Genomic DNA, 25,330 nt, shown 5'->3' on the forward strand with positions numbered 1-25,330 from the left:
GGGGGCCTCTAGATGCTCCCATGTAACACCTCTCCTGCGCGAGCTGCACTGGCTGCCGGTGGCCTTCCGGGTGCGCTTCAAGGTGTTAGTAACAACCTTTAAAGCGCTCCGTGGCAATGGACCTAGGTATTTGCAAGACCGCCTCCTACCAAACACCTCCCTTCGACCAGTCCGCTCCCACAGAGAGGGCCTCCTTAGAGTGCCGTCGGCCAGACAATGCCGGCTGGCGACCCCCAGGGGGAGAGCCTTCTCTGTGGCAGCTCCTGCCCTCTGGAATGTCCTACCCCCCGACCTACGTACAGTTGCGGATCTGCGCCTTTTTCGCCGAGCCCTGAAGGCCCATCTATTCCATGCGGCCGGCCTGGCGTAGTTTGATTATGTTTTAGTGGGGGTTTTGTATGGGGTGTTTTTAGAACAGGCCTGTTATTTAATTTGATTTTAACACAGAAACTATTTATTTATTATTGTGGTTTTTAGTATCGCCTGTTCACCGCCCTGAGTCCCGTAAGGGAGATAGGGCGGTATATAAATTTAATAAATAAAATAAATAATAATAAAATAAAAGTAAGATCATACTGTTTAAAAGAGTTTCTGCTTGCACAACTTGCCTAAGACCTAGGTAATGCAGCAACTTTGCCTTCTGCGGTTGTTTGTTGCACCATATTTTTTTTCTGTCTCTCAACAGCCAATCGATCCCAAGACTATTGCCACCTTAAAGAATAAATGTGACCACCTAGAGGACATTTATTATTTTTTTGAAACATATTTTATTGGTTTTTTAATTCTTAGAACAAAGTGCTCAGGACACACCGTGGTGTTGGGGTAATCAAACATCCAAAAATAAAACCATATATAGGTAACTCAATACATTCAATGTCCCCTCTCTATTTCCCTCAAATAACATAATACATTTAAGATATTCCATTTCTAATTTAAATTTCTATAACTGTTAAACCTATTTTAAAACTTTGTAAATTTACAATTACCATAATCAAATTTAACTTTAAATCGACAGGTTATCAATTCAGGTATCCCTTCCAAATATATTCTGATTCTTAATCTCTCACATCCCTCATTTTATCACAAGTCTCATTTATTTCTTCTTCCACTACACATTACATATCCTAATTAAAATAAAATATTAATCTACCCTATACATATATAATCCATCAATCAATCAATCTCTTTAAGATAACAAAATAATATTAAACAAAATTCACTAGACAAAATTCAAATTTCATCCAATTAATTATTATGCCTTATCACATCTATATTATCAGATGAAAACATCATCTTACTAATATAAAACATTCAATTAATTATTGAAACAATCCAAATCTAAAAAGCCACCATTTTTTCCATTCCAATACATAATAATTTTCATCAAAATAAACCTATTATTCCAAAAACTACATTCTTCTTACTTCTAACTCTGAATCTTAATCCTCAAAACAGTCCATAAATCAACAGTGCCTTTTAATCCATTACACATAATTTTAAATTTCTCTTTTCAGTCTTATTCTGGCCTTTTTTCTGTGCCAGGCAGGTTTCCATAACCAAGCTTCCCTTTCAGCCGATAGATCTCTCTTTATTGCTTGCAATGCCTTTTGGAATGATAGGAATCCCATCCTCTGCAATAGGCATCTATTTCTCTCATCCTTAAAGCTTCTTTGCTTTAAAGTTTCAAGTCTCAATCTTTGATTCTTCTGATCCTCAAAGCTATAGATGGAATGTTTATAAGATAAAATAAATTCCTCTTTGATTTCAGTTGTTTCCTCTTCTAGTATGTTTTGATTTATAGAATGGTCAGATGTAGTCTGGAGATCAGTTTGAAGGTTTGAAGTAAAACTTCTGGTTCTTAATTCTGTAGTAAACTCTTTCATTGTAGCGCATATTTCTGCAGTAGCCTCATAGATCTTTTCCAATATAAGTTTACAGTTTAATTGTGAATTAGCTTTCTCCATTTTAATTGAAGTGAGTCTCTCTTTTTCTTTTTGTGGAGGCTAATGAAAGTTAAGTAGTATCCACCCCCACAATTCCCACAGCTGCATCAGCTTATCTTTTCTCTTCAAAAGTAATTTGAAGGTCAAGTCTATTCCATCTCCAAAGAATAACCAGAAGTTGCAGTATTAGGTTTTCGCCACTAGATGTCCTCAATAGATTAAAAAAAGATCTTTTCCAGATACCATTCCCCCCCCTTTTTTTTCTATCTTTTAAAATAAAGAAATAGTCCTCCAGGATAAAATGATAGTATAGCTCTTAAGAAATATTTTTTTCTGTACTGCAAAGCAAATAAAAATAGAGTATAGTCTTTAAATTTTTGTGCTATTCTTTTGTTCAACGCCTTTTTTCCCAAACATATAAAAGCTGCTTTTTCAAGGCAGGGAAATAATTCCAACAAAGCTCTTACAGGCAAAAAAAAAAAAAAAAAAAAGCAGGATAGAGTGAAGAGAGGAGCAAGAGAAAAGTCTCACCCAGGTTCACCACAGTGGTTCTTAATGCTTAGATGTTCTTTGACTTGCAGTTGGAGCGGCTGGGTGATCAGCCATTTTACTGGCCGATCTTCTTCTCCGTCGGCCCTCAGAGTTGGCTCGGACAGCTGGAAGAGCCGCCACTCCTCCGCAGCCGAGCGAAGCCTCATCGACAGAAGTCTCACCCTCCAGGGCGACTTTTGACCTGCATAAGGGTCTACCGGCAGAGGGAAACTAGCTGACGAGGAGACGAGTCTCTTCGTGTGACTAGAGACACCGCGATCCGGAACCCCTAGAGGACACTTTATTAACTCAGCTCCTCACCCCCCACCCCCATGATTGTTGAAGCAAAAAATCTGCTCTTTCTGCAACAAAATCAATGACCTTCTGGAAAAAAAATATCATTAACTCTTCAGTGCCCTGCCAGATTCAAAATAAGATGATATTATCTAAAGACTGGATGTCCTGAGAGTAACTCTAGTGGCACCATGTAAAGCAGTCACATCTTTAATTATTCTGGTATTTACAACTACCCAAGACAACTGACAATACTTGAGAAAAAAAACTATTGCCATGGCAGCCCTGTCTGATCTGGGGAATCTAGATTTTCATATCATCAATATGGAGCAAATTCAATTCCCTCCATTCTGTTTTTTTTTAAATACCACAACATATAATGCAGTCCCCCATTACTACAGTGGTGTGTTTCCTACATACATTTAGATAACTGATTAGCAAACAGTTCATCTATTTCCTCTGCTTGGTTGAGTGGCATGTAGTATGGCAATATCATTCTATTTTCCGTTTCCTATTTTCCTTTTATATTAAACCATATGCATTCAAGGAGGCTTTCATCCTTGGTTTTATACATTTCTGTAAAGGTTTAGTGATTTCTTACATATAATGCAACTCCACCTCCTCTTTTGTTAAGTCTCTTTCTTTTAAATACTTTATATACTGCTATTTTGGGGTTTCAGCATTAGATTATGATTAGCTACCCTGCATTTGATGAAAAAGAATCTAAATTAATATGTTCTATGCTTATATCTTTTAATTTTAAATATTTTTACTATAATAAACCAAAATAGATACCCACTCCTGAATTTGGACTCATACAATTACTTTTTGGAATGTTTTTAAACATACAAGTTCCAGAAAGAAAAGCATTGCCTTTTAAATATTACTGGATCCATTAAAAGATAACTAAAAAAACCAATCTATATGGTTAAGGTCTGACACATTAGAAATATCTCCAAGTCAGCAATTCCATTTCTCCAAGACTCCAACGATAGAGCTAGACATTCTGTTCTATGTCTTCTTTGCTACATCACACCCATAAAATCAACTTGAAAAGAATGTGTAATGTCCTGTATATGGTCAATAGGAAGTTAAATGATGTCAGCCTAAAAACCATATGGAGCAATGTTATGACATACATTATCTTGAACAAGACATTTGAAAAAAGCAATATAGCTCCTAATTTCTAGGAGTCCTTGATTTCTACATTTTCTTCTTTTTTTAATGTGGATCACTATCAAAATTAGCCAGAAGTTCTTTTTCAATTTCCTTATAGGCTCATCAAAGTGAATTCTATCACCTCATTTCAGAAAAATTATGGGAAGGAGCCTATTACAAACCCTTCTCCTAAGGGAAGAATTCCTGAAACAATGTGAGACCAATACCTATTGTACCAGTTTACACAAAAATTCCAAGGACCGAATTAGTAGTCCAGCAAAATGCTGTGGACATAGTATACTTAGATTTCAGTAAGGCATTCAACAAAGTAGACCACAATCTACTGCTTGATAAGCTAGAAAAAGGTGGAATAGACAATATCACCACCAGATGGATCTGTAACTGGCTGACAAATGGTACTCAATGAGTAGTCCTCAATGGTACTACATCCACATGGAGAGAAGTAAGCAGTGGGGTACCACAAGGCTCCATCTTAGGCCCAGTACTCTTCAATATCTTCATCAATGACTTAGATGAGGGAATAGAAAGGGAACTCATCAAATTTGCAGATGACACTAAACTGGCAGGAATAGCCAACACCACAGAAGACAAGCTCAGGATTCAAAAAGATCTTGACAAACTGGAACAATGGGCCCTATCCAACAAAATGAGTTTCAATGTGGAGAAAAGCAAAGAAAAATAAAAAATATAAGTACAGATTAGATTAGACCTGGCTCAAAAACAGTAATTGTAAGAGGCACCTTGGAGTCCTAGTGGATGATCACTTGACTATGAGCTAGCAATGTGCAGCAGCAGCCAAAAAAGCTAATACAATCCTGGGTTGCATAAACAGAGGCATAAAATCAAGATCACACAAAGTATTAGTATCGCTTTATAAAATCCTAGTGAGATCACACCTGGAATACTGCAACCAATTTTGGTCACCATACTACAAAAAAGATGTTGAGACTTTGGAAAAAGTTCAGAGAAGAGCAACTAAGATGATCATAAAACATATGAAGAATGGTTGCAGGACTTGGGTTTGGCTAGTCCAGGGGTAGGCAACCTTGACTCTTTTATGATTCGTGGACGCCAACTCCCAGAATTCCTGAGCCAGCATGGCTCAGCTTGGAAACCTCTCCCTTCCCCTCAGCATGGCTGGCTCGGGAATTCTGGGAGTTGAAGTCCATGAGTCATAAAAGAGCCAAGGTTGCCTACCCCTGGGCTAGTCTAAAGAAAAGAAGAAATAAGGGTGACATGATAGCAGTATTCCAGTATTTGAGAGGCTGTCACAAAGAAGAGGGCATCAAATTATTGTCCAAAGCACCAGAGAGCAGCACAAGAAATAATGGTTGATCAAAGAGAGAAGCAACCTGGAATTAAGGAGAAAGTTCCTAACAGTGAGGACAATGAACTAGTGGAACAGCTTGCCTTCAGAAATCGTGGGTGCTCCATCACTGGAGGTTTTTAAGAAGAGACTGGACAGTAACTTGTCTGAGATGGTATAAGTTCTCCTGCTTGTGCGGGGGGCTGGACTAGAAGACCTCTAAGGTCTCTTCCAACTCTATTCTATTCTATATTCTAACTCTCTTAAACCCTGAATCTGATATTCAACTTAGACTTTCTGAGCAGGAATCAAACTTTTAAAAGCAATTGCATCAGCTGAATACTGGCTAATAATTTCAGATTGTGACTACTTGTTTTCTCTAAAGTATTTTTGTAAGGGATTTAAACATTGCTACTATCTGCTTATTGGTTATTCTCTGTTATCCTATCCAGCTCGCACTTGCAGATCAGGAAATTTCCTGAATACTTATCATTCAATTTGTATTTAAATTATGTTTCTTACCGGACTTGGCATTTTTTCTTCTCTGCCAGCTTCCCCACCTGAAAAGGGTGGAATTACAGGTAGAGGAGGTGCTCTCCGCTTCTTTATTTCAAAGCTTGCAGTTGTCCCTGATAAGTTCCCAAGAGATAATGATGGTGCCAACATTACAGAACATAAATTTCCTGAAGAATCCATTGTCACTGTTTCCTGTAATCCGATGAACAAATCACCATCAAAATTTATTAATGTGACATTTCAAAACCATTTATTATAAATTTACCTGAAACAATAACAAAATGCTGCCTGATATTTCACTCCAGAAATATCTGGAGTGGTCCTCCAGAAGGCTCTCAAATCATGGTTTTGTCAACTGGCCTGATGATCTCTTGATATAGTGCACTGCTAGATGGTTACATGGTGACTGATTAAATGTACTTTCTGTATGTTTTTTCACCATTCTGTTTTTATCTTTTTAATGTATTTTGATTGATTTTTAATTGGTTTTTATCAATACAGATTGTTTTATTTTATACACCATCCAGAGTAACTACAAGAGATGGGTGATTATATAAATGTGATAGATAAGTAAATAAGTAAGTAAATATATAAATTAAAAATCACTTTCTTTTATTTCTAACTAATAATCACAATTATACAAATTTAAAAATAAAGCAAATACAAATAACTTAATGTTATTAAAATGAGAGGGTGTAAATGAAGAGGAAGGATGAACCTGACTTAAGGTGCCAGCGAAGTTGATCAGGCAGTAACAACAGCATTCAGTTGTAGAACTCCTGGTCCTCTCTTTCCAACAGTAGAATTAAGACCAGAACTGTTCTTCACTAAGTCAAATGCTGTATGAATGCCTACTACCACCAGCATTCCATTAATGATACCCATGCATTTTCCCATCTAGTAAAGTTTCATAATAGCAGACTGGAGTAGTGTTTGTCATTGTACTAATTAGCATGAAAAAATAAATAATTTTAAAGAAACAACAGCAAGTGCAAGACAAACACACTGTCAGAATCCAATTATATTTCCTTTCTATCTATCTTCTCTGATATAAAACCAATTCTTACCCTCTCCTGGATCCTGCCATATTCCTAAGGGGGAGGGGGTATGCATGCGGGCTTTAATACTTTCACTTCTTCTATTCACTACAAAGTAATCTTTTATTTATTCGCTTTCAGGTATGCTAACCATCACAGTGTAACTATTTGCCTTTCATTCTATGCCCCTCTGAACTTCTCCTCCTTACCAGACAGCTAGAAAAAGGGACGGGGGTGAAAAGACACAGCCTCTGGGATCTGGTTTATTTATCTGTCATCAAAATAAGGTGTGAGGAGCTGTTGAATGATCCTGCACAACAGAACCGGATTGATGTTATCTTTCCTGGATTTAACACCTAGAAATCTGCCGGTCTGAATCGCCGGAAAAACTGCGGGGTGGGGGTTGCTTAGAACACTCTAAAACATCGATTTGTAAGGAAATACCTCAGATCCTGTCTATCATGCCTGCTATCAATTTTTCTTAATAAAAGTTCCTGTTGGAAGAGACCGTTTCCAAGAGTTCTGCTTTCTTAAGATGTGGATTGAAGTGGTTCCTTACATTAGACAGGATCTGCAGTAATAGTCAATCTGGAAGGAAGAACCTTGCCAGGGGACTTTGCAAAAAATACAATGTCAGATGACGAGGCAGGGAAGGGAGAAAACCCCACGGAGAGGGAGCCATCCCCCCGACCAAAAACCTGCCAGCTGTCGGGATCTGAAATGTCATACTCCTCAGGAGAAGAGATGGTGGAGACGCGTAACCACAAACCTCAGTGGTCAATGGGCGTTGGAAAGAAAGGCGAGTGGGAAAAGAGATTGAGAAAGGTGACCCTGAGACGGGGCGGCCACCAACCAGAATGGAAGCAGGAAATGGAGAAATCCCTGCACATTAGTGAAGAGGAAGGAAGTTGGGCACAACACTCGAACTGGATCCTAGAGAAAGCTATTGACCTGATGAAAGGAACCTTCAGCTCTCTAGGGGAGGAGAATTCTGAGCCCTGAGGCCACACCAGCGCCTGGAGCTGCAGCTGGAGAGACACTGAGGGGGAATTGGAACCTGTTATCCCACCTCTCAAAAGGAAAATTTTCCCTAAATTAGATCTAAGGGAAGCGTATTACCGCGTTAGAATTAAGGAAGGGGATGAATGGAAAACCGCATTTAATTGCCCAATGGGGTGCTACCAATTCAAAGTTTTGCCGTTTCGACTACAAGGGCCCCCCACAGTATTTATGCAATTAATCAACAAGGTACTAAGGGAGCACCTATTTAAGGGTGTCCTGGTTTATCTTATCTTCACCGAATCCAAAGAGGAACATGTCAATCTAGTCAGAGCGGTTTTAAAGAAACTGCGAGCTGCCCACCTATATGCCAAATTATTGAAATGCAAATTCCACCAGGAAAGAATAGACTACCTGGTTGTCGCATATCCCCACAGGGCATTGAAATGGTCCCAGAGAAAGTCAGAGCAGTATTAGAATGGGCACCACATCACACAAGGAAGCAGCTGCAAAGTTTCCTGGGTTTCGAAAACTTTTACCGCCAATTCATTCCCTCATTTGCCCACATAGCCCTGCCCCTCATGAACTTACTAAAAATGAAGGGAGAATCCTCAGTGAAACCTAGCCAGCCACTAAAATGGACAATGGAATGCCAAGCGGCATTTGAGAGATTAAAGAGACTTTTTTCTGCCGAACCCATACTGAGGCATCCAGACATGGATAAGCCTTTCATAATACAGGCAGAGGCAAGTGATGTGGCAGTGGGGGCTGTACTATTACAAGAAAACGATGAAGGGGTATTGCAACCATGCACGTATACGTCCAAGAAACTCACCGAAATGGAACAGCACTGGCCCATGTTGGAGAAAGAGGCATACGGGATACGTTGTCATTACCCATTGATATTTATGTGGCGCCATTTCCTTGAAGGGAATAAAATCCCTTTTCAGGTGTAAACAGATCACAAAAGCCTGGAAGCCTTGAAAACACCCGGAAGCTCAACCCCAAGCAAACCCGCTGGTCCCAGCATTTTCATCAATTCCACTTTACGCTCAAGCACTTGCCAGGGGGAAAGTACTTCTTGGCAGATGAACTGTCTTGCATGCCCCAATATAACAGCATGTGAGCCACTGATGCTAAACCACTTATGGCGAAACCACAACTGGCAGCGCCAGTAACTACCAGAGCCCAAGCTAAATTAAAAACGCAGCTGGGTAGCCAAACCAGAATCGAATTCCGGAAAACTTTGGAAACAGATGAATGGTTCCAGAAAAATAGACACGTGTGCACAATCAAGGACGGACTGCCTTGGGTGGGGGAAATGTTATATATACCAACCACCCAGAGGGTCACATTCTTTTTTTTTCAAGTTTTTTATTGATTTTACAATATTACATTTACATATTTGAAAAGTAGCATGGCGGCTGAGCACAGTAATTCCATTACATTTGAATATCATCAGTACAAATCTCAAATTATTACAACAAACTAATTCCCCCTCTTTCCCCCATAATATCTACTGTCATATTCAAACCAATACAGTTCTTATTCTATTAATCAAACAAAAAATACCTTTCTAATATTCATCAATAATCTTCAGTCTATACATATCTTAATTAATTTGACATTCCACCTTTTAGACAATAACCTAGTAAGTTTTTCTTAACTTTAACTTCCCATTGATATTTAAGTTTAACGTTTAGTCTTTATCATTTCCAGGTTTTAAATGATCCCAATTTCTAAGTCTCCTATCTCACATTTGGAACTAATAATTTTTTTTCTTTTCTTCCTTCTACTTCCTTCCTTTCTTCCTTTCCAGAAAGAGAAAAATTTTTTTTAAAAAAACCACCAACATTTATACCACAAACCCATATACAAATTTAATTATCAGTACTTATACTTTTAAATTTTACTTAACCTTTGTCTCAACTCATAACAATGTTTTAAATTCAAATCTTAGTTATTTGTAGACATTCAGATTTTTAGCCAACCAGTGACCTGATGGTTAGTTTTCCTTTAATATTTTAATTTAACATTTAATATTTATTTTTTCCAAATTTTTAATTAAACACAATTCTTTTCTCCCAATTACTCATACACTCTAATATTTAAAATACACACCTTATATATAAATTCTACCATCTATCTTACTCATCTAATGACAATATAATATTCTTATTTCAACATTTCTAGATTTTATATAACCAAAATTTTCTTTATCTCAAATCGTTACAATGTCTTGTGTTCAGAATATATATTCTATCTATTTAGATATATTCTATTTTAGATCTCATATATAGATCAGAACCCCAATCTTTTTCAATCTTATTCTAGCTTTTTTCCTCTGCCAGGTAATTTTTTGTATTTTTGCCTTTAAATCGTCAAAAAAATATCCTTGTATTGTTGTGGCTATTGTTTGATATTGATAAGAACGTCCAATTGATGTTTTCTTAAGAGGACTAGTTGATTTAGCCGGTAGTCTCTTTATTTTTCCAGTTCGATGCAGTTGTCCCGAAGTATTTATCTTCTCTTTCATCTGTTTTTCTTGTTTATTTTCAAATTCCTTCTGGTTTATAAGAAAAGTCCTTCTCTTGTTCTCTATTATCAATTTCTTTTTTGTGTTTTCTGTTGTCTGTATTTGTTGAGTATCTAAGTCTTCTGTCATAACATTTGGTTGTTTCATTTTCTCTATAGAATTCTGTATAGATAATTATTTGGTTGAAGTCATAGTTTGAGTTTGTATATCCAGAGCTTGCATACGTAGAGTTTGGATCATCGCTTTTAACATACAAAGAATTTGTTCCTGTACTTCCTCCTTAGAAGAAATCATTTCCTGCTCTCCTTCCATTGCAGTATATTAAACTCAAGAAAAAGAAACTGACAGTCAGAAAGTCCACCAAATGGGAAGCTGAGCGAAGTTTTGCAGATGGTGTTTCAAGGTTATTTTATATCTTATCTATTTTCAAAACTGTCAACAAGTCTCTTAGAGCAGGGCTTTTCAACCAGTGGTACGGGTACCACCTGTGGTACATTGGCACCTGGCAGGTGGTATGTGACCCTCCTAGAAAAGTGGTAGCAGGGGAGGGGAACGAACTGAACCGGTGGCAGCACCACACAAGCCTGAGCAAGAGACTGCTGGAGCTGCAGGGCTGTCAGGGCTCAGTGGAAGTGCCAGGATCAATGCCGCTTTCCAGCTGATTGGCGCTTCTTCGGGGCTGTCAGGGCTCAGTGGAAGCGCCAGGATCAGCGCCAGGCTACAGCTGGAGCTCAGCACTGATCCTGGTGCTTCTGCTGAGCCCTGAAGAAGCACCAATCAGCTGGAATGTTGCAGCATCTCCAGGGTCTTGTGATTTACCTTCAAATGCTTGGCAACTGATTCATATTTATGATGGTCACAATGTCCCAGGGTTATGTGAAGTGATCAAAACCTGCTGCAACCACCCAGCAGATGGGGGGAATAAAAACCAAACACCCCCTCACCCCCCACTTGGTCATCAAGTTTTTGACACCTTGCTAGGCAACTGGTGGTACTCAGATGTTGCCATATCCTAAAAGTGGTACAATGGGTGAAAAGGTTGAAAAGCCCTGTCTTAGAGAATAGCAGGTTACGTCTTAGAGTTAGTTGGATCTTTTTAGGTTTTTCCCCCCCTCTATTTTAAGGGGGAAAAAACCCCAAATCTTCAACAGTAATTAGAGTAAAAATCAAAGAAGAAATATATAGAGAGTAGAAAGTTGCAAATCTTATAATCCATCAATTTTAGGAAATAGGATTCCAATTAAGATCTCAGTATTTTTCCAACGTTTTAAACTCCCAAGTGGGTGATAGCTGCTGTTTCTGGAGGGAGGCCTAGAATCTCCCTTCCCTCACCACAGGGGGGAAAGTCCTTTAACAGCTTATGCAGGTAATTAAGTAGTTAGGATGTAAGAGAGGCAAACCTCACCCAGTCCTGTCCACGCTGCTTTGCAGTTGCCAGATGGTAGTGTGACTTCGGTTGTTTGCAGCCTGGGGACGAGCCATATTTCTATGGCCGGTCCTTTCTTCCGCCGGTTTGGAGGAATCGCCTGATCTGACGGGAGAGTTGCTGCTCTCCCGGGATCCAGCAAAAGCCCCTCCTTGCTGGTCACCTCTTCGGGGCGACTTTCGGCCCTTTTCAGGGCCCCCCAGCGATGCGAAACTGAACGGGGGAGAGAGAGCAAGTCTCCCAACCGCCCATGGCGGCTGTGTGCAGAGGGTCAATCGAATTCCGGAAAACTTTGGAAACAGATGAATGGTTCCAGAAAAATAGACACGTGTGCACAATCAAGGACGGACTGCCTTGGGTGGGGGAAATGTTATATATACCAACCACCCAGAGGGTCACATTCATGCAGCTTTGCCATGACACAAAATCAGCAGGGCATTTTGGATTTGTAAAGACATTACACTTAATTAAAAGGCAATTTTGGTGGCCATCCATGAAAAAGGACATAGAAAGTTACGTGGCCAGCTTCCCAATGTGAGCAACTACCAAGAGGTTGCAAGGGAAATTGCCCAGACTGTTACAACCAGTGGCAAATCCCTCAGCCCCCTGGAGGGAAACAGCCATGGATTTTATAGTGGAACTACCAGAAAGCAATGGAAACACTGTCATCTGGACGGTTACGGACTTGTTTTCCAAACAGGTGCACTTTATCCCTTGCCAAAAGATCCACACTGTAAAAACCTTAGTGAACCTTTTCGTGCAGCACATTTACAGACTGCATGGGGCACCTCAATGCATCATATCTGATAGGGGAGTGCAATTTACGTCAGCATTTTGGAGGGAATTTTTATCCCTCTTAGGAACCACCCAGGGACTGTCATCTAGTCATCATCCTCAGGGGAACGGCCAATCAGAATGCTCAAACTCAGTACTTGAGCAATACTTAAGATGCTTTATTAATTTCCAGCAAATGAATTGGACGGACCTATTCCCTTTCACAGAAGTTGCCTACAATAATGCAGTCCACTCCAGCACAGGTTACACTTTTTTTCTAACCCCATGCCAGAACTAATCCCAAACGAACCAGCAATCCCATAACTGAAAGAATGGATAGAACAATTACAAAACACCTGGCCAATAGTTAGAAAAGCCTTAGACAAAGCTAGGCAAGCATACAAAGCACAATTAGATAAAAAAAGAGTTGAACCCACACCATTTATTGTAGGAGAAATGGTATATTTGTCTACAAAACACCTAAAATCCCTGCAACCCTATAAAAAACTTGGACCAAAATATATAGGACCTTTTCCAATTAAAAGAATCATAAACCCAGTAACAGTAGAATTAGAATTACCCAAAAATCTCAGGCAAACACGCCCAATTTTTCACTGCAGTTTGCTGAAAAGAGAACAACAGTCAACCTTACAGCCAAAAATCCTTCCCCCACCACCTCCAATCATGGTGGAAGGAGAACAACACTTCAAGATAAAGGAAATCCTAGACTCTAGGACAGTGGTTTGAACAAATCGCCCCCTTGAGCCAATGAGGAAGTTGTCATCGCCCCCCTCCCCCAACATAACCTCTCAATCAAAACTTAGGAAATAATTCTTCAATTTATGCAAACACTTTTTTTTGTTTTCTTTAAAATTGTCATCAGGACATATCGATGCAAACAGTTTATTTCCAGTCTTTTTCCCATATTCTCATATCTCTGTGAAAAATTTTGGTGCCACCTGGCACTTTATTCCCAAACTTCGTGATACGTGTATTTCATTATTATCTTATTTATTCAAGACACTTAAATGTAATGACCACTGAAAACAAAATTCAATTGCAAGAAAGTGAAATGCCCGAAAAGAAAAACAGTAACATTTAATGATTGAATTACAAACGAAATTTAAGACGCAAAAAGAAATATAAAAAGGGCATAAGAACAAACCGCAATGCAGGAACTAAGAATTTCAAGACGAAAACTCTGAAACTAAATTAAGATTTGAGGAAAGTATATATAATCACGCACACTGTAAAAAGGATTAAAAAGACACAAAGAAAATATAATATCAAACTGGAGTGCACGCTAAAAAAAGTACAATACAAAGAGACACACAAAATGTTTTACAGAGCACAACAAAAATTCGAAAACAAAGCTGAAAACTCAAACTGTGACGTCAACCTTACAGCTGACATCACAGGGGACAGCCACTCAGCATGCGATGTTTCGAAAGAAGCGCTCCCCCCTCCATCACTGCCCATTCTGGCCAATGGCAGGCCACTGTATGGGTAGAGGCTGCTGCGCAACACGCATGAAGATAAGCGATGCGTATTCACATATGTACGGCGTTCTGTACTAAAGCTAGCTGGAGGAACATTTGAAAACACAATTCAATCCACTCATAGCGAGCGATCTGATGTTTTTGTACGACAGATATACAGCGATTCACTGTACGAAAAAGTCTCAAAAGTGATGCTCGGCTGGTATCCCAAATTGCACTTGATGAGGTGGATAGAAAGGAGAGGGGACGTAGGTAGGTGGAAAGGAGGAAGGAGGAGAGTTTGTGGGTTAGAGGGAGGAAGGATAGGAAAGTGGATGAGGGTGGAAGCAAGGCGGGGACTGCCAAGCGTTCCCGACAAGGTATCGAATTGGATTATTCTTTTTGGTTTGTGTATGTAAATGCATCATATTGCTATTTGTTGTTTAATTATAAAAATCAATAAAAAATTTATTAAAAAAAAAAAGAAAAGAAAAAGTCTCAAAAGTGTTCCCAAAACTTCTTGCTCCATCGCCCCCATATCGCCCCCTTTTCGTTCCTTCGCCCCCGCATCGCCCCTTTTCATTCCATCGCCCCCCTGAAAAACAAAATCACCCCCTGGGGGGCAATATCACCCAGGTTAAGAACCACTGCTCTAGGAGATATCACGGGACAACTCAATACTTAGTAGCATGGAAACACTTCCCCTCCTCACAAAACGAGTGGGTCCATAAATGTGATGTCAGAGCTCCGAAGCTGTTAAAGAAGTTTCATACAGATAACCTAACAAGCCAGACTAACTTTTATACCTGTTTTGTTTTCTCTACAGGTGGATCTCTCTTATTTTTAGGGGGGGGCAGGATGTCAGAATCCAATTATATTTCCTTTCTATCTATCTTCTCTGATATAAAACCAATTCTTACCCTCTCTTGGATCCTGCCATACTCCTAAGGGAGAGGGGGGTATGCATACAGGCTTTATTACTTTCACTTCCTCTATTCACTACAAAGTAACTTTTTGTTTATCAGCTTTCGGGTATGCTAACCATCACAATGTAACCATTTGCCTTTCATCCTATGCCCCTCTGAACTTCTCCTTACTGGCCAGCTAGGAAAAGGGGGGTGAAAAAACACAGCCTCGGGGAGATTTCCAGTGACATCACTGAAATTAGACCCAGGGAAATGACTCTTTGTCCCCTTGGTCCACTATTCTTCTGCTGGTGGGTCCGTTTGGGCCGAATGCCATGCCAGAGAGGTGGCCACTGAAGGGCGAACCTTTGAGGAATATGGGCCGGCAGCAACCGGCCCACTGAATTCAAAGCAGCCCCTGGAATCAACAGAAGAAAGGCAGACCGCATCTTTGCGAGCCGCCATTAACAGCTGAGCCGGGTGAGAATATGCTCTTTTTTCCTGCTAATGGTGGATTCGACTTGAAATAGCCTGTTTTTACTTGGAGCATGAAGCTTGAAGGGAGGAGGTGGAGTTTTTTTCTTCCCCCCCTCCCGTACATGCGGCGGTTTAAGCTGCTTTTCAAAAAACAAAAATAAACTTTTAGTACAGTAAAGCGTTTCAAGCTCTAGTCAATTTGGGAAGCTTGCTCCTTTTTTTTCTTTTCTTTTTTTTTGAAGATATTTTTTCTAACTTGGAAAAGCTATTCTAACTATATTTTTACTATTAAAACTCTATAATTTTTTTTCTTTACTCTGAACAGTCTTTTTTTCCCCTTGATCTAAGCGTCTGGAAGAGTTACATTGTATCTCCTGTGGTCACATGGGAAAGCTTTTGTTTCCTCTTTCCTTTGTCTAATGTTTATTTAGACTGGGAACTTGGCTCCATGCCCAGACATCCTTATCTGACCTTGAAACTAGCTCAAAGAGATTTTGTTTTGTTTTTGTCTTTTCCTTTGCTCTGGCTGTATAACATAGACTTTTTCCAAGAAGAATTAAATAATAAGGAACTCTGGTTTTTTGCCTTTTTTCCCTGTTGTTGAACAGAATTTGGTGGATTATACTGTAAATTGGATAATTTTCTCTACAGTTTTTTTGTTCTTTCTTCTGGCCTACTACTTTTTTCTCTTTTTTTGCTTTTTTGCTTCCTCTCTTTTTCCTTTTTGGACTTTTTTTTTCTTTTTTGAATATCTTGTTAGTGGGAGTGTTCTCTACCTCCCCCCATTTTTCTACTATTATTGATTTTGTTCTCCTCTTGTTGGCCTTTATTTTTCTCAGATGTTTTTGGGGTTCTTTTTTATCCCCCTATTGGAATTATTTTCTCTTTTTTAAATTTTGTCTGATCTCCCCCTAACAATAGGAGGGTTTTTTTTGGATTACAACTGGCCATCAGGCCACCTGATGGATTATAATATAATATACCAATTGGAAGATGAGTGCCTCAAATTTGACTAAGTTGGGGAGAAAAGGATCCTCTGCTCCTGCTTTGACATCAGCGAGCCCAGTTCCTAAAAAATCTATTACTACACTCCTACAAGAAAAAGTGGAAGTTCAGCAAAAGGACATCCAAGCGATATTATAAGCAATTGCAGCCCAGGCGGCATCTTTGAATAAAAACCATGAAGACCTGAAAAAGGATCTTGATAAAAACTACGAAGATTTGAAAAATGATCTCGTTAAAATGAACCAAAAAATAGAAACCTTCCAACAGGTGATTACAGACAACCAACAAAGAATACAAAAAATAGAAGACAAGTCAGTGGAAGTTGACCAGAAATTAGAATCCCTACAAGACGAGAATCAAAGACTGGCACAAACAAATGCGGAACTGGAAGATAGTTTGGCTGTGATTGAGATGGAAAGAGCATCATATTTCTTAAGATTTCAAAATGTAATAGAAGATAAGGACGAGAATTTGTTAGATTTGATGATTGAGCTACTCGCAGTGTTACTTGGAATGGAAAAGCCCCAAATGAATGGAGAAATAGATCAGGTCTTTAGAGTCAACTCAAGCTATGCTAGAAGAAACAGAGTTCCTAGGGAAGTCCATGTAGGATTCCTCAAAAGATCTACATGAGATGAGATTTTGAGAATAATAAGAGACCAACCACTAAAATACAAAGAAAAAGAATTAGTAGTGCTTAAACAAATTCCTAGAAGGATAAGAGAATCTCAAAGAGACTACCAATTCTTAACAAGGAAATTGTTCGACAAAGGAGTGAATTTCAGATGGTTGGTCCCAGAAGGCTTATTAATTTTCTGGAATTCAAAAAGATACAGATTGGATACCCCACTCAAAGCAGAGGAAATTTTCAACAACCACAGAGCTTTTTTGGAAAAAGGCGATCCCGAACCCAAGAAACAAGAGGAAGCGAGAGATGTAGGAGCGCCTAAACAAGTGGAGGAGGAAGAACTTAAAAAGACCCATCCAGAGGAAGGAGCAAGACCGAGAGGCCAGAGGCAGATAAGCTCCCCTAGAAGATTGAGGTCCAGATATAACTGAAGTATGGAGAAGGTTGGAATTTTTTCAATAAATATAAATGGTTTGAATTCTCCTTCAAAGAGGAGAAAAACTTTTACTAGACTACAAAAGTTAAAAATGGACATAACTTGTCTCCAAGAGACACATATTAAGAGACAACACTCTAGAATCTTAGAACAACCAAAAATGGGTAAGCTCTACTTCTCCCTGGCACTGCAAAAGAAAAGAGGTATAGCTCTTTATATAAAAGAAAAGATGAACCCCAAACAAGTTTATGCAGATGAAGAAGGGAGAATATTAATGGTGGAAATTACGTTGAATCAAAAACAGATACTGATGGTCGCAATATATGCACCCAATGTTAAGCAAGACCAGTTTTATCATTAATTACATAATAAAATAGTGGACTTAAACTACCAAAACCTTTGTATACTGGGAGACTTTAATGCAATAGTTGATGCAACTCGGGACTATAAAAGCCATAAACAAGACAAAAAAGGGGGAAACACTTTACCCAAGGCCCTTTTAAAAATGAAAGAAGAACTGTCCATTCAAGATATATGGAGAGAGATGAACCCAGGAAAATCACAATATACGTTCTATTCAAATAGGCACAAATCATGGTCAAGAATTGATATGATATGGACATCTTTTGACTTGAAAACTATAATACAAGAGGTTGAAATAGAAACTAATATTTGAGCAGACCACAATCCAACTAAAATGATCTGGAAAGGAACCAGGAAAAAATTAAGATGGTCGCTGAATAAATCTATATCGAAAGAAAAAGAATTCCTACAATTCGCAACAAAGGAAATGGAATTTTTTCTTTAAAATAAATAAGAAAGAAGAAACCTCCCTCCAAAATGTGTGGGATATGGATAAAGCATATTTTAGAGGTTTGGCCATAACTTATGTTGCTAAAAAGAATAAAGAAAAAAAACAATTACAGCTACAGTTAAAAGAAGAACTTAATAAATTAGAATCGGAGTTACAAATTGACCCACAAAAAAGACTGTGAAGACACAAATGGAATTAATAAAACATAAATTAAATCTAACTGAGATGGATATAATGGCACAGCAGATTAAACGATCTAAACAGAACTTTTTTGAAAATGCTAATAAACCGGGAAGATGGTTAGCATATAGACTGAAGAAAGAAAAAGAAAAAAGAATGATAAATAAGCTACAAGACTCAAAAGGCGAGCTACACTTCCACAATGACACATTGAAAAAAATTACTAAGGCTTATTACGAGACACTCTATAAGGCAGAGCTGGTTTCCAAAGAGGGAATACAGGATTATTTAAGAGGAACTGACCTCCCAAAAGTCCCAGAGAACATTCAAAATATATTAAATGAGAAAATATCAATGATGGAGATTACAGAAGCTATAAAAAGGCAAAAGAAGGATAAGACCCTGGGTCCTGATGGACTTCCTGCAGAATTTTATGTAGCTCTACAATATACAATAAGTCCAATTTTGAAGGAACTGTGCAATAACATTTTCTCAGAGATAAAAATACCAAACTCGTGGACTGAAGCTAATATCACCTTGATACCTAAAGAAGATACTGACTCCACACAAATAAAAAACTATAGACCTGTGGACTATAAAATCTTTGCTTCAATAATGGCAGAAAGAATGAAGAAATTTCGGATTGAATTTGTCCACACAGATCAAAATGACTTTTTGCCTAAAAGACAGATAAAGAATAATTTAAGGATTATCTTAAATGTTTTGGAATACTATGAAAACCACCCAGGAAAACAGATGGCACTGATATTTCTTGATGCACAAAAAGCTTTTGACAACTTAAATTGGCAATTTATGTTCCAACAGCTGACAGAAATGGATTTCGGCAAAAATTTCATAAATGCAATTCAAGCAATCTATAATAAACAAACTGCAAGGATACTTCTAAATCAGTGGTTCTCAACCTTTCTAATGCCGCGACCCCATAATACAGTTCCCCATGTTGTGGTGACCCCCAACCACTTATACATCGCCGGTGCCAGGGGCGTGGCCAAGTGGGTGTGGCCACCAAGTGAGTGTGGCCACCAAGTGGGCATGGCCACCATGTTGTGGTGACCCCCAACCATAAAATTATTTTCATTGCTATTTCATAACTGTAATTTTGCTACGTTATGAATCGCAATGTAAATATCTGATATGCAGGATGTATTTTCATTGTTACAAATTGAACATAATTAAAGCATAGTGATTATGCTTTCCTCTCTTCCTCTCTTTCCTCTCCCTCTCTTTCTCTCTTCCCTCTCTTTCTCTCTTTCTATCTTTCCTCTCTCTTTCTTTCCTCTCCCTCTCTCTTTCTCACTCTTTCTCTTTCCTCTCCCTCTTTCTCTCCTACCTTTCTCTTTTCTCTTTCTCTCTTTCCTCTCCCTCTTTCTCTCTTCCCTTTCTCTTTCCTCTCTTTCTTTCTATCTTTCCTCTCCCTCTCACCCTCTCTCTTTCCTCTCCCTCTTTCCTCTCCCTCTTTCCTCTCCCTCTCTTTCCTCTCCCTCCCTTCCCCTCTCTCTTTCCTCTCCCTCTCCCTCTCTCCTCTCCTTCTCTCCTCTCTTTCTCTTTTTCCTCTCCCTCTTTCTCTCTTCCCTCTTTCTCTTTCCTCTTTCTCTTTCTATCTTTCCTCTCTCTCTTTCTTTCCTCTCCCTCTCTTTCTCTTTCCTCTCCCTCTTTCTCTTTCCTCTTTCTCTTTCTATCTTTCCTCCCCTCTCTCTTTTCTTTCTCTTTCCTCTTTCCCCTCTCCCTCTCTCCTCTTCCTCTCTCTTTCTCTTTCCTCTTTCCTCTCCCCTTCTCTTTCCTCTCTCCCTCTCTCTTTCCTTCTCTTTCTCTTTCTTTCTCTCTTTCCTCTCTCTCTCTCTTTCCTCTCTCTCTTTCTCTCTTTCCTCTCTTCTCATTCTCTCTCTTTCCCTCTTTCCACTTTTTCTCTTTCCTCTCCCCCTCTTTCTCTTTCTCTCTCTTTCCTCTCTCTCTTTCTCTCTCTCTTTCTCTCTCTCTTTCCTCTTTCTTTTCCTCTGTTTCTCTCTCTTTCTCTCTCTTACGGCAGTATCGTCGGGGGTCCCCGCCGCCCCTGGCCTTTGCGTGTCCTCAGCTGAATGGGCGGGGAGGGGGAGCACGATGGGAGGCAGCGGTTCTGGCGGCGGCGGCCCGGCAGCATCGTTGGGGTTCCTCGCTGCCGCCCCCGGCCCGGCCACCACCCCGCCAAATCCTCAGCTGAATGAGCAGGGAGCAGGACAGGAGGCCGTGGCAGTGGCGGTAGCACGGCAGCATTGTTGGGGTTTCTCGCCGCTGCCCCCGGCCCAGCCGCCGCCCTGCCAAATCCTCAGCTGAACGGGCGGGGAGCAGGACGGGAGGCAGCGGCAGCGGCGGTGGCACGGCAGCATCATTGGGGTTCCTCGCCACCAGCCCCGGCCCGGCCGCCGTGTCCTCAGCCAAAGGGCCAGAAAGGGGGAGCAGGACAGGAGGCAGCGGCTCCGGCGGCAGCGGCAGCGGCAGGGCAGCATCATCGGGGTCCCTGCCACCCCCGGCCCGGCCGCCGCCCCCGCTGGGACTCTGCGCTGCCCGGCCTCACCCTCCGCCCATCGATGGAGCCGTGGTGGAGGCAGCGCCCTCCTGAGCCACCTGGGGGGCAGCAGGAGGAAGGAGAGGAGGAGGGCGAGGAAGCAGTCGCCCTAGCCGGGACTCCGCGCTGCTCGGCCTTGCCCTCCGCCCATCCGATGGAGCTGTGGTGGGGGCTGGTGCCGCGCGGCCCCTGCCAGCCCCTCTGCCAGCCCGGCTGCCCCCCCAGGCACCCCTCTTGCCCTGGCACCCGTGTGAGCCGCTTTGGCGGAAGAGGGCAAGGAAGCCGCCGCCAGCACCAGGCCCCAGGAGGCAGCTCTCTTCTCCTACCTTTGCTGAATCTCCTTCTTCCTTCCCAGCAGCCTGGATTCCGGCGCGCCTTCCCAGCCAGCGGGTCCAATGGTCGGGCTGGCTGGGGATCGCAGGGGCTGGTCTCCCTTGGGCCGCGGCTTTTGGGAGGACTGGCCCGCTCAGCGGAGCCTCCAGCGGGCCTCTCCCAGCAGGGATCCTGGGGCTTCCCTGGGTGGCTCCAAGACCATGAGGCCATGGCCGTGCTTCTCCCAGGGGGTGGAGCACCCGGGCGCAGGGCCAATCAGGAGCCCTGCAGGAGGTAAGTCCACCTGAGAGAGAGAGAGAGAAGGGAAGCGAAAATGCCTCTCTCTCTCTCTACAAATGGCGGAGGAGGCAGTGCGGAGACAGATGCGGAGTGGTGTCTCGGTTCCTAATACCATCGGAAATATGTGTTTTCCGATGGTCTTAGGCGACCCCTGTGAAACGGTCGTTCGACCCCAAAAGGGGTCGCGACTCACAGGTTGAGAACCGCTGTAATCTAAATGGAGACTATACGGAAAGTTTTGATATTAAAAAAGGCACAAGACAGGGATGTCCATTATCTCCCCTGTTATTTATCCTCATATTGGAAGTTTTGGCTAGAAATATTAGGCAGGATATGGAAATCAAAGGATTGGAAATAAAAGATCAGAAATATAAACTACAAGCCTTTGCAGATAACCTGGTTTTCATTTTGGAGGAGCCACTAGAAACATCTACTAAACTTCTGCAGAAAATAGAGAAATTTGGAGAAGTGGCCGGTTTGAAAATAAACAGGAAAAAGACTAAGGTATTAACAAAAAATCTAACAGTTAAACAGAAAACCCAATTTGTAAAAAAGATAAATCTCCAAATAGTCAAAAAAGTCAAATACGTAGGTATCCACTTAATATCAAAATGCACAACATTAAAAGAAGATAATTATGAAAGATTATTGAAACAAATCAAAATAGACTTGGAAAAGTGGAAAAAATCTTCAATTGTCATTGTTAGGAAGAATAGCGACAGTGAAGATGAGTATCCTACCAAAGCTACTCTTTCTATTTCAAACAGTTACTGTAAAACTGGGAAAGAAATTTTTTGATGATTTAAATGCAACAACATTGAGATTTATATGGCAAGGGAAAAAAGCACGAATTAAAATTAAAATGTTACAAGAAGCTAAAGATAGTGGAAGATTTGGACTCCCGGACTGAAGACTCTATTACCAAGCAGCCATTTTGCTTTGGCTTAAAGAATGGATAACGTTGAGAAATAAAAGACTTCTCTACTTAGAGGGACATGACTTACAATTAGGTTGGCATGCTTTTCTGTGGTATGGGAAAAATAAAGTACACAAATATTTCCAAAACCATGCTATAAGGCAGGGCTTTTCAACCAGTGGTATGGGTACCACCTGTGGTACATTGGCACCTGGCAGGTGGTACGTGACCCTCCTAGAAAAGTGGTAGCAGGGGAGGGGAATGAGCTGAACCAGTGGCAGCACCACACAAGCCTGAGTGAGAGATGGCTGGAGCTGCAGAGCTGTCAGGGCTCAATGGAAGCGCCAGGATCAATGCCGCTTTCCAGCTGATCGGTGCTTCTTCGGAGCTGTCAGGGCTCAGTGGAAGTGCCAGGATCAGCGCCAGGCTACAGCTGGAGCTCGGTGCTCATCCTGGCACTTCTGCTGAGCCCTGAAGAAGCACCAATCAGCTGGAAAGCAGCATTGATCCTGGCACTTCTGCTGAGCCCAGAAGCGCCGATCAGCTGGAATGTTGCAGCATCTCCAGGGTCTTGTGATTTACATTCAGATGCTTGGCAACTGATTCATATTTATGACGGTCACAGTGTCCCAGGGTTATGTAAAGTGATCAAAACCTGCTGCAACCACCCAGCAGATGGGGGGGAATAAAAACCAAACACCCCCTCACCCCCCACTTGGTCATCAAGTTTTTGACACCTTGCTAGGCAACTGGTGGTACTCGGATGTTGACATATCCTAAAAGTGGTACAATGGGTGAAAAGGTTGAAAAGCCCTAATGTTCTTTTGCTAGAATGGGAGAGAATTAAACAAAAATTTATACTAAAATACCTGAGTGGCTTTCAACAATGGAAGCGTTCGCTTACCCAAATCTAATCAATTATGATAGACTTGTTACCTATAAAGACATTTTGGACAAGGACAGAAAATTTAAAGAAAGATCTTCAACAACAAGGTATTGACTTAGCATGGTGGCCTTATTTGCAAATTCAAACAAGATATGAAAAAGATGCAAAGTCAATGGGATTTTATAAAGAACAGATACAACTTGATAAAATACTTTTGAAAACAGATGAAAATTTAATTAAGAAACCTCTATAAATTCCTCCTAAACTGGAAGATGGAAGAAGAACAAGTAAAAGAAACAATGATAGTTTGGGCAAAAAACTTTGGATATTCTATAGATTTAGAAGACTGGCAGAAGCTTTGGGATAGAAACATAAAACTTACTAAAGCAGCCTCATACAAAGAAAATTTATATAAAATGTTTTATAGATGGCATATGACACCAGTAAGATTAGCGAAAATGTTTAAAAATGAATTGAATAATTGTTGGAAATGTAAACAAAAAACAGGTACCTACTATCATATCTGGTGGGTATGTCCTAGTGCTAAGAAGTTTTGGTTTAAGATTCATATGTGGCTGGAAAAGATGAGTAAAATATAGATAGAATTTAAGCCAGAACTGTTTTTGTTGGGAACACTAGGACTTAATTATGGAAAAGAGAATGAATATTTAATATTACATGTATTGACAGCTGCAAGAATAGCATTTGCCCAATTCTGGAAAAATGAAAATTTACCATTTGACCAGATTATAATTACAAAAATTTTAGAATGTGCAGAAATGGACAGATTAACCTTAGTGATTAAAGAGAAAAAGACTCAGTTTATTTTAAAACATGGGAAATTTTTTTATCAATCGTTAGCAACACGATCTAGCAAGAAAGGATTGTAAAGTTTAATAGGATGAATGACATCTACTGACTAGCTATTATTTTCATGATTACCGCTATTGTTATTGATTATAGTTATTTACCATTACATTAATTACTGTTATTTAATATTTGTATCCGGACTACAGTCTGCTTGCTAAAGCGTGGAATTATTGTTGGAGGCAACACCATTTTTGTACCTACCCTTACCCTAATCCCACTACCGAACCCTATCCAATACCCATACTGATCCCATCCTTTCTTTATTCTTGTAAAACCTAATAAAATATTTACAAAAGAAAGAAAGAAAAGAAAAGACACAGCCTCTGGGATCTGGTTTATTTATCCGTCAAAATAAAGTGTGAGGAGCTGTTGAATGATTGTGCACAACAGAACCGGACTGATGTTATCTTTCCTGGATTTAACACATAGAAATCTGCCAGTCTGAATCGCCAGAAGAACTGTGGGGTGGGGGTTGCTTAGAACACTTTAAAACAGACATGTCAAACACAAGGCCCATGGGTCGGATGCGGGCCGGGGAGGGCCCAGATTTGCCCCCCCGGGCTGTCCCAGAAATGGCAAGGGACTGGCCCCCCGCTGCCCCAGCCCTGGCCCACTGGAACACAGCTGGGTGCCTTGGAGCACGTGCAGGAAACAGCAAGCGCTCGGGCTGGTGGTGTGCAGCAGCAGCTCATTTGCTTTAGCCCACCCCTCACCTCCCAGCTTAATCCCGTCAGGCCCGGCCAGGAGTGGAAGAGGAAGAGTCGGAGGAAGACGAGGTGTTACAAAAAAGGAGAGCTTCCCCCATTCTTCCACCCCTTCTCTTTTTTTTTTTAACTTCCTCCCACTCCGTTCAGGAAAAGGATGAGGAAAAGGATGAGGAGGAGAAAACAGGAAGTGTGTGTGTGTGTGTGTGTGTGTGTGTAAGAGAGACACAGAGAGAGAGACACACAGAGAGAGAGAGAGAGAGAGAGAGAGAGAGAGAGAGAGAGAGAGAGAGAGAGAGAGAGAGCGCGAGGGGG

The 25,330-nt window shown here is 40.7% G+C and overlaps 1 protein-coding gene across 1 annotated transcript in view; it reads right to left on the reverse strand.

Moving 5' to 3' along the window:
- The window catches only part of COBL (cordon-bleu WH2 repeat protein), a 195,936-nt gene that overhangs the window by 130,614 nt on the left and 39,992 nt on the right, over window positions 1–25,330 (reverse strand). Inside the window, 1 exon segment of the mRNA XM_029285077.1 lies at window positions 5,776–5,961. Within this exon segment, the coding sequence (XP_029140910.1) occupies window positions 5,776–5,961 (186 nt within the window).

The sequence above is a fragment of the Protobothrops mucrosquamatus genome, unplaced genomic scaffold (genome assembly GCF_001527695.2).
Source record: "Protobothrops mucrosquamatus isolate PMUCROS unplaced genomic scaffold, P.Mucros_1.0 scaffold1260, whole genome shotgun sequence".
Classification (NCBI taxonomy): Eukaryota; Metazoa; Chordata; class Lepidosauria; order Squamata; family Viperidae; genus Protobothrops; species Protobothrops mucrosquamatus.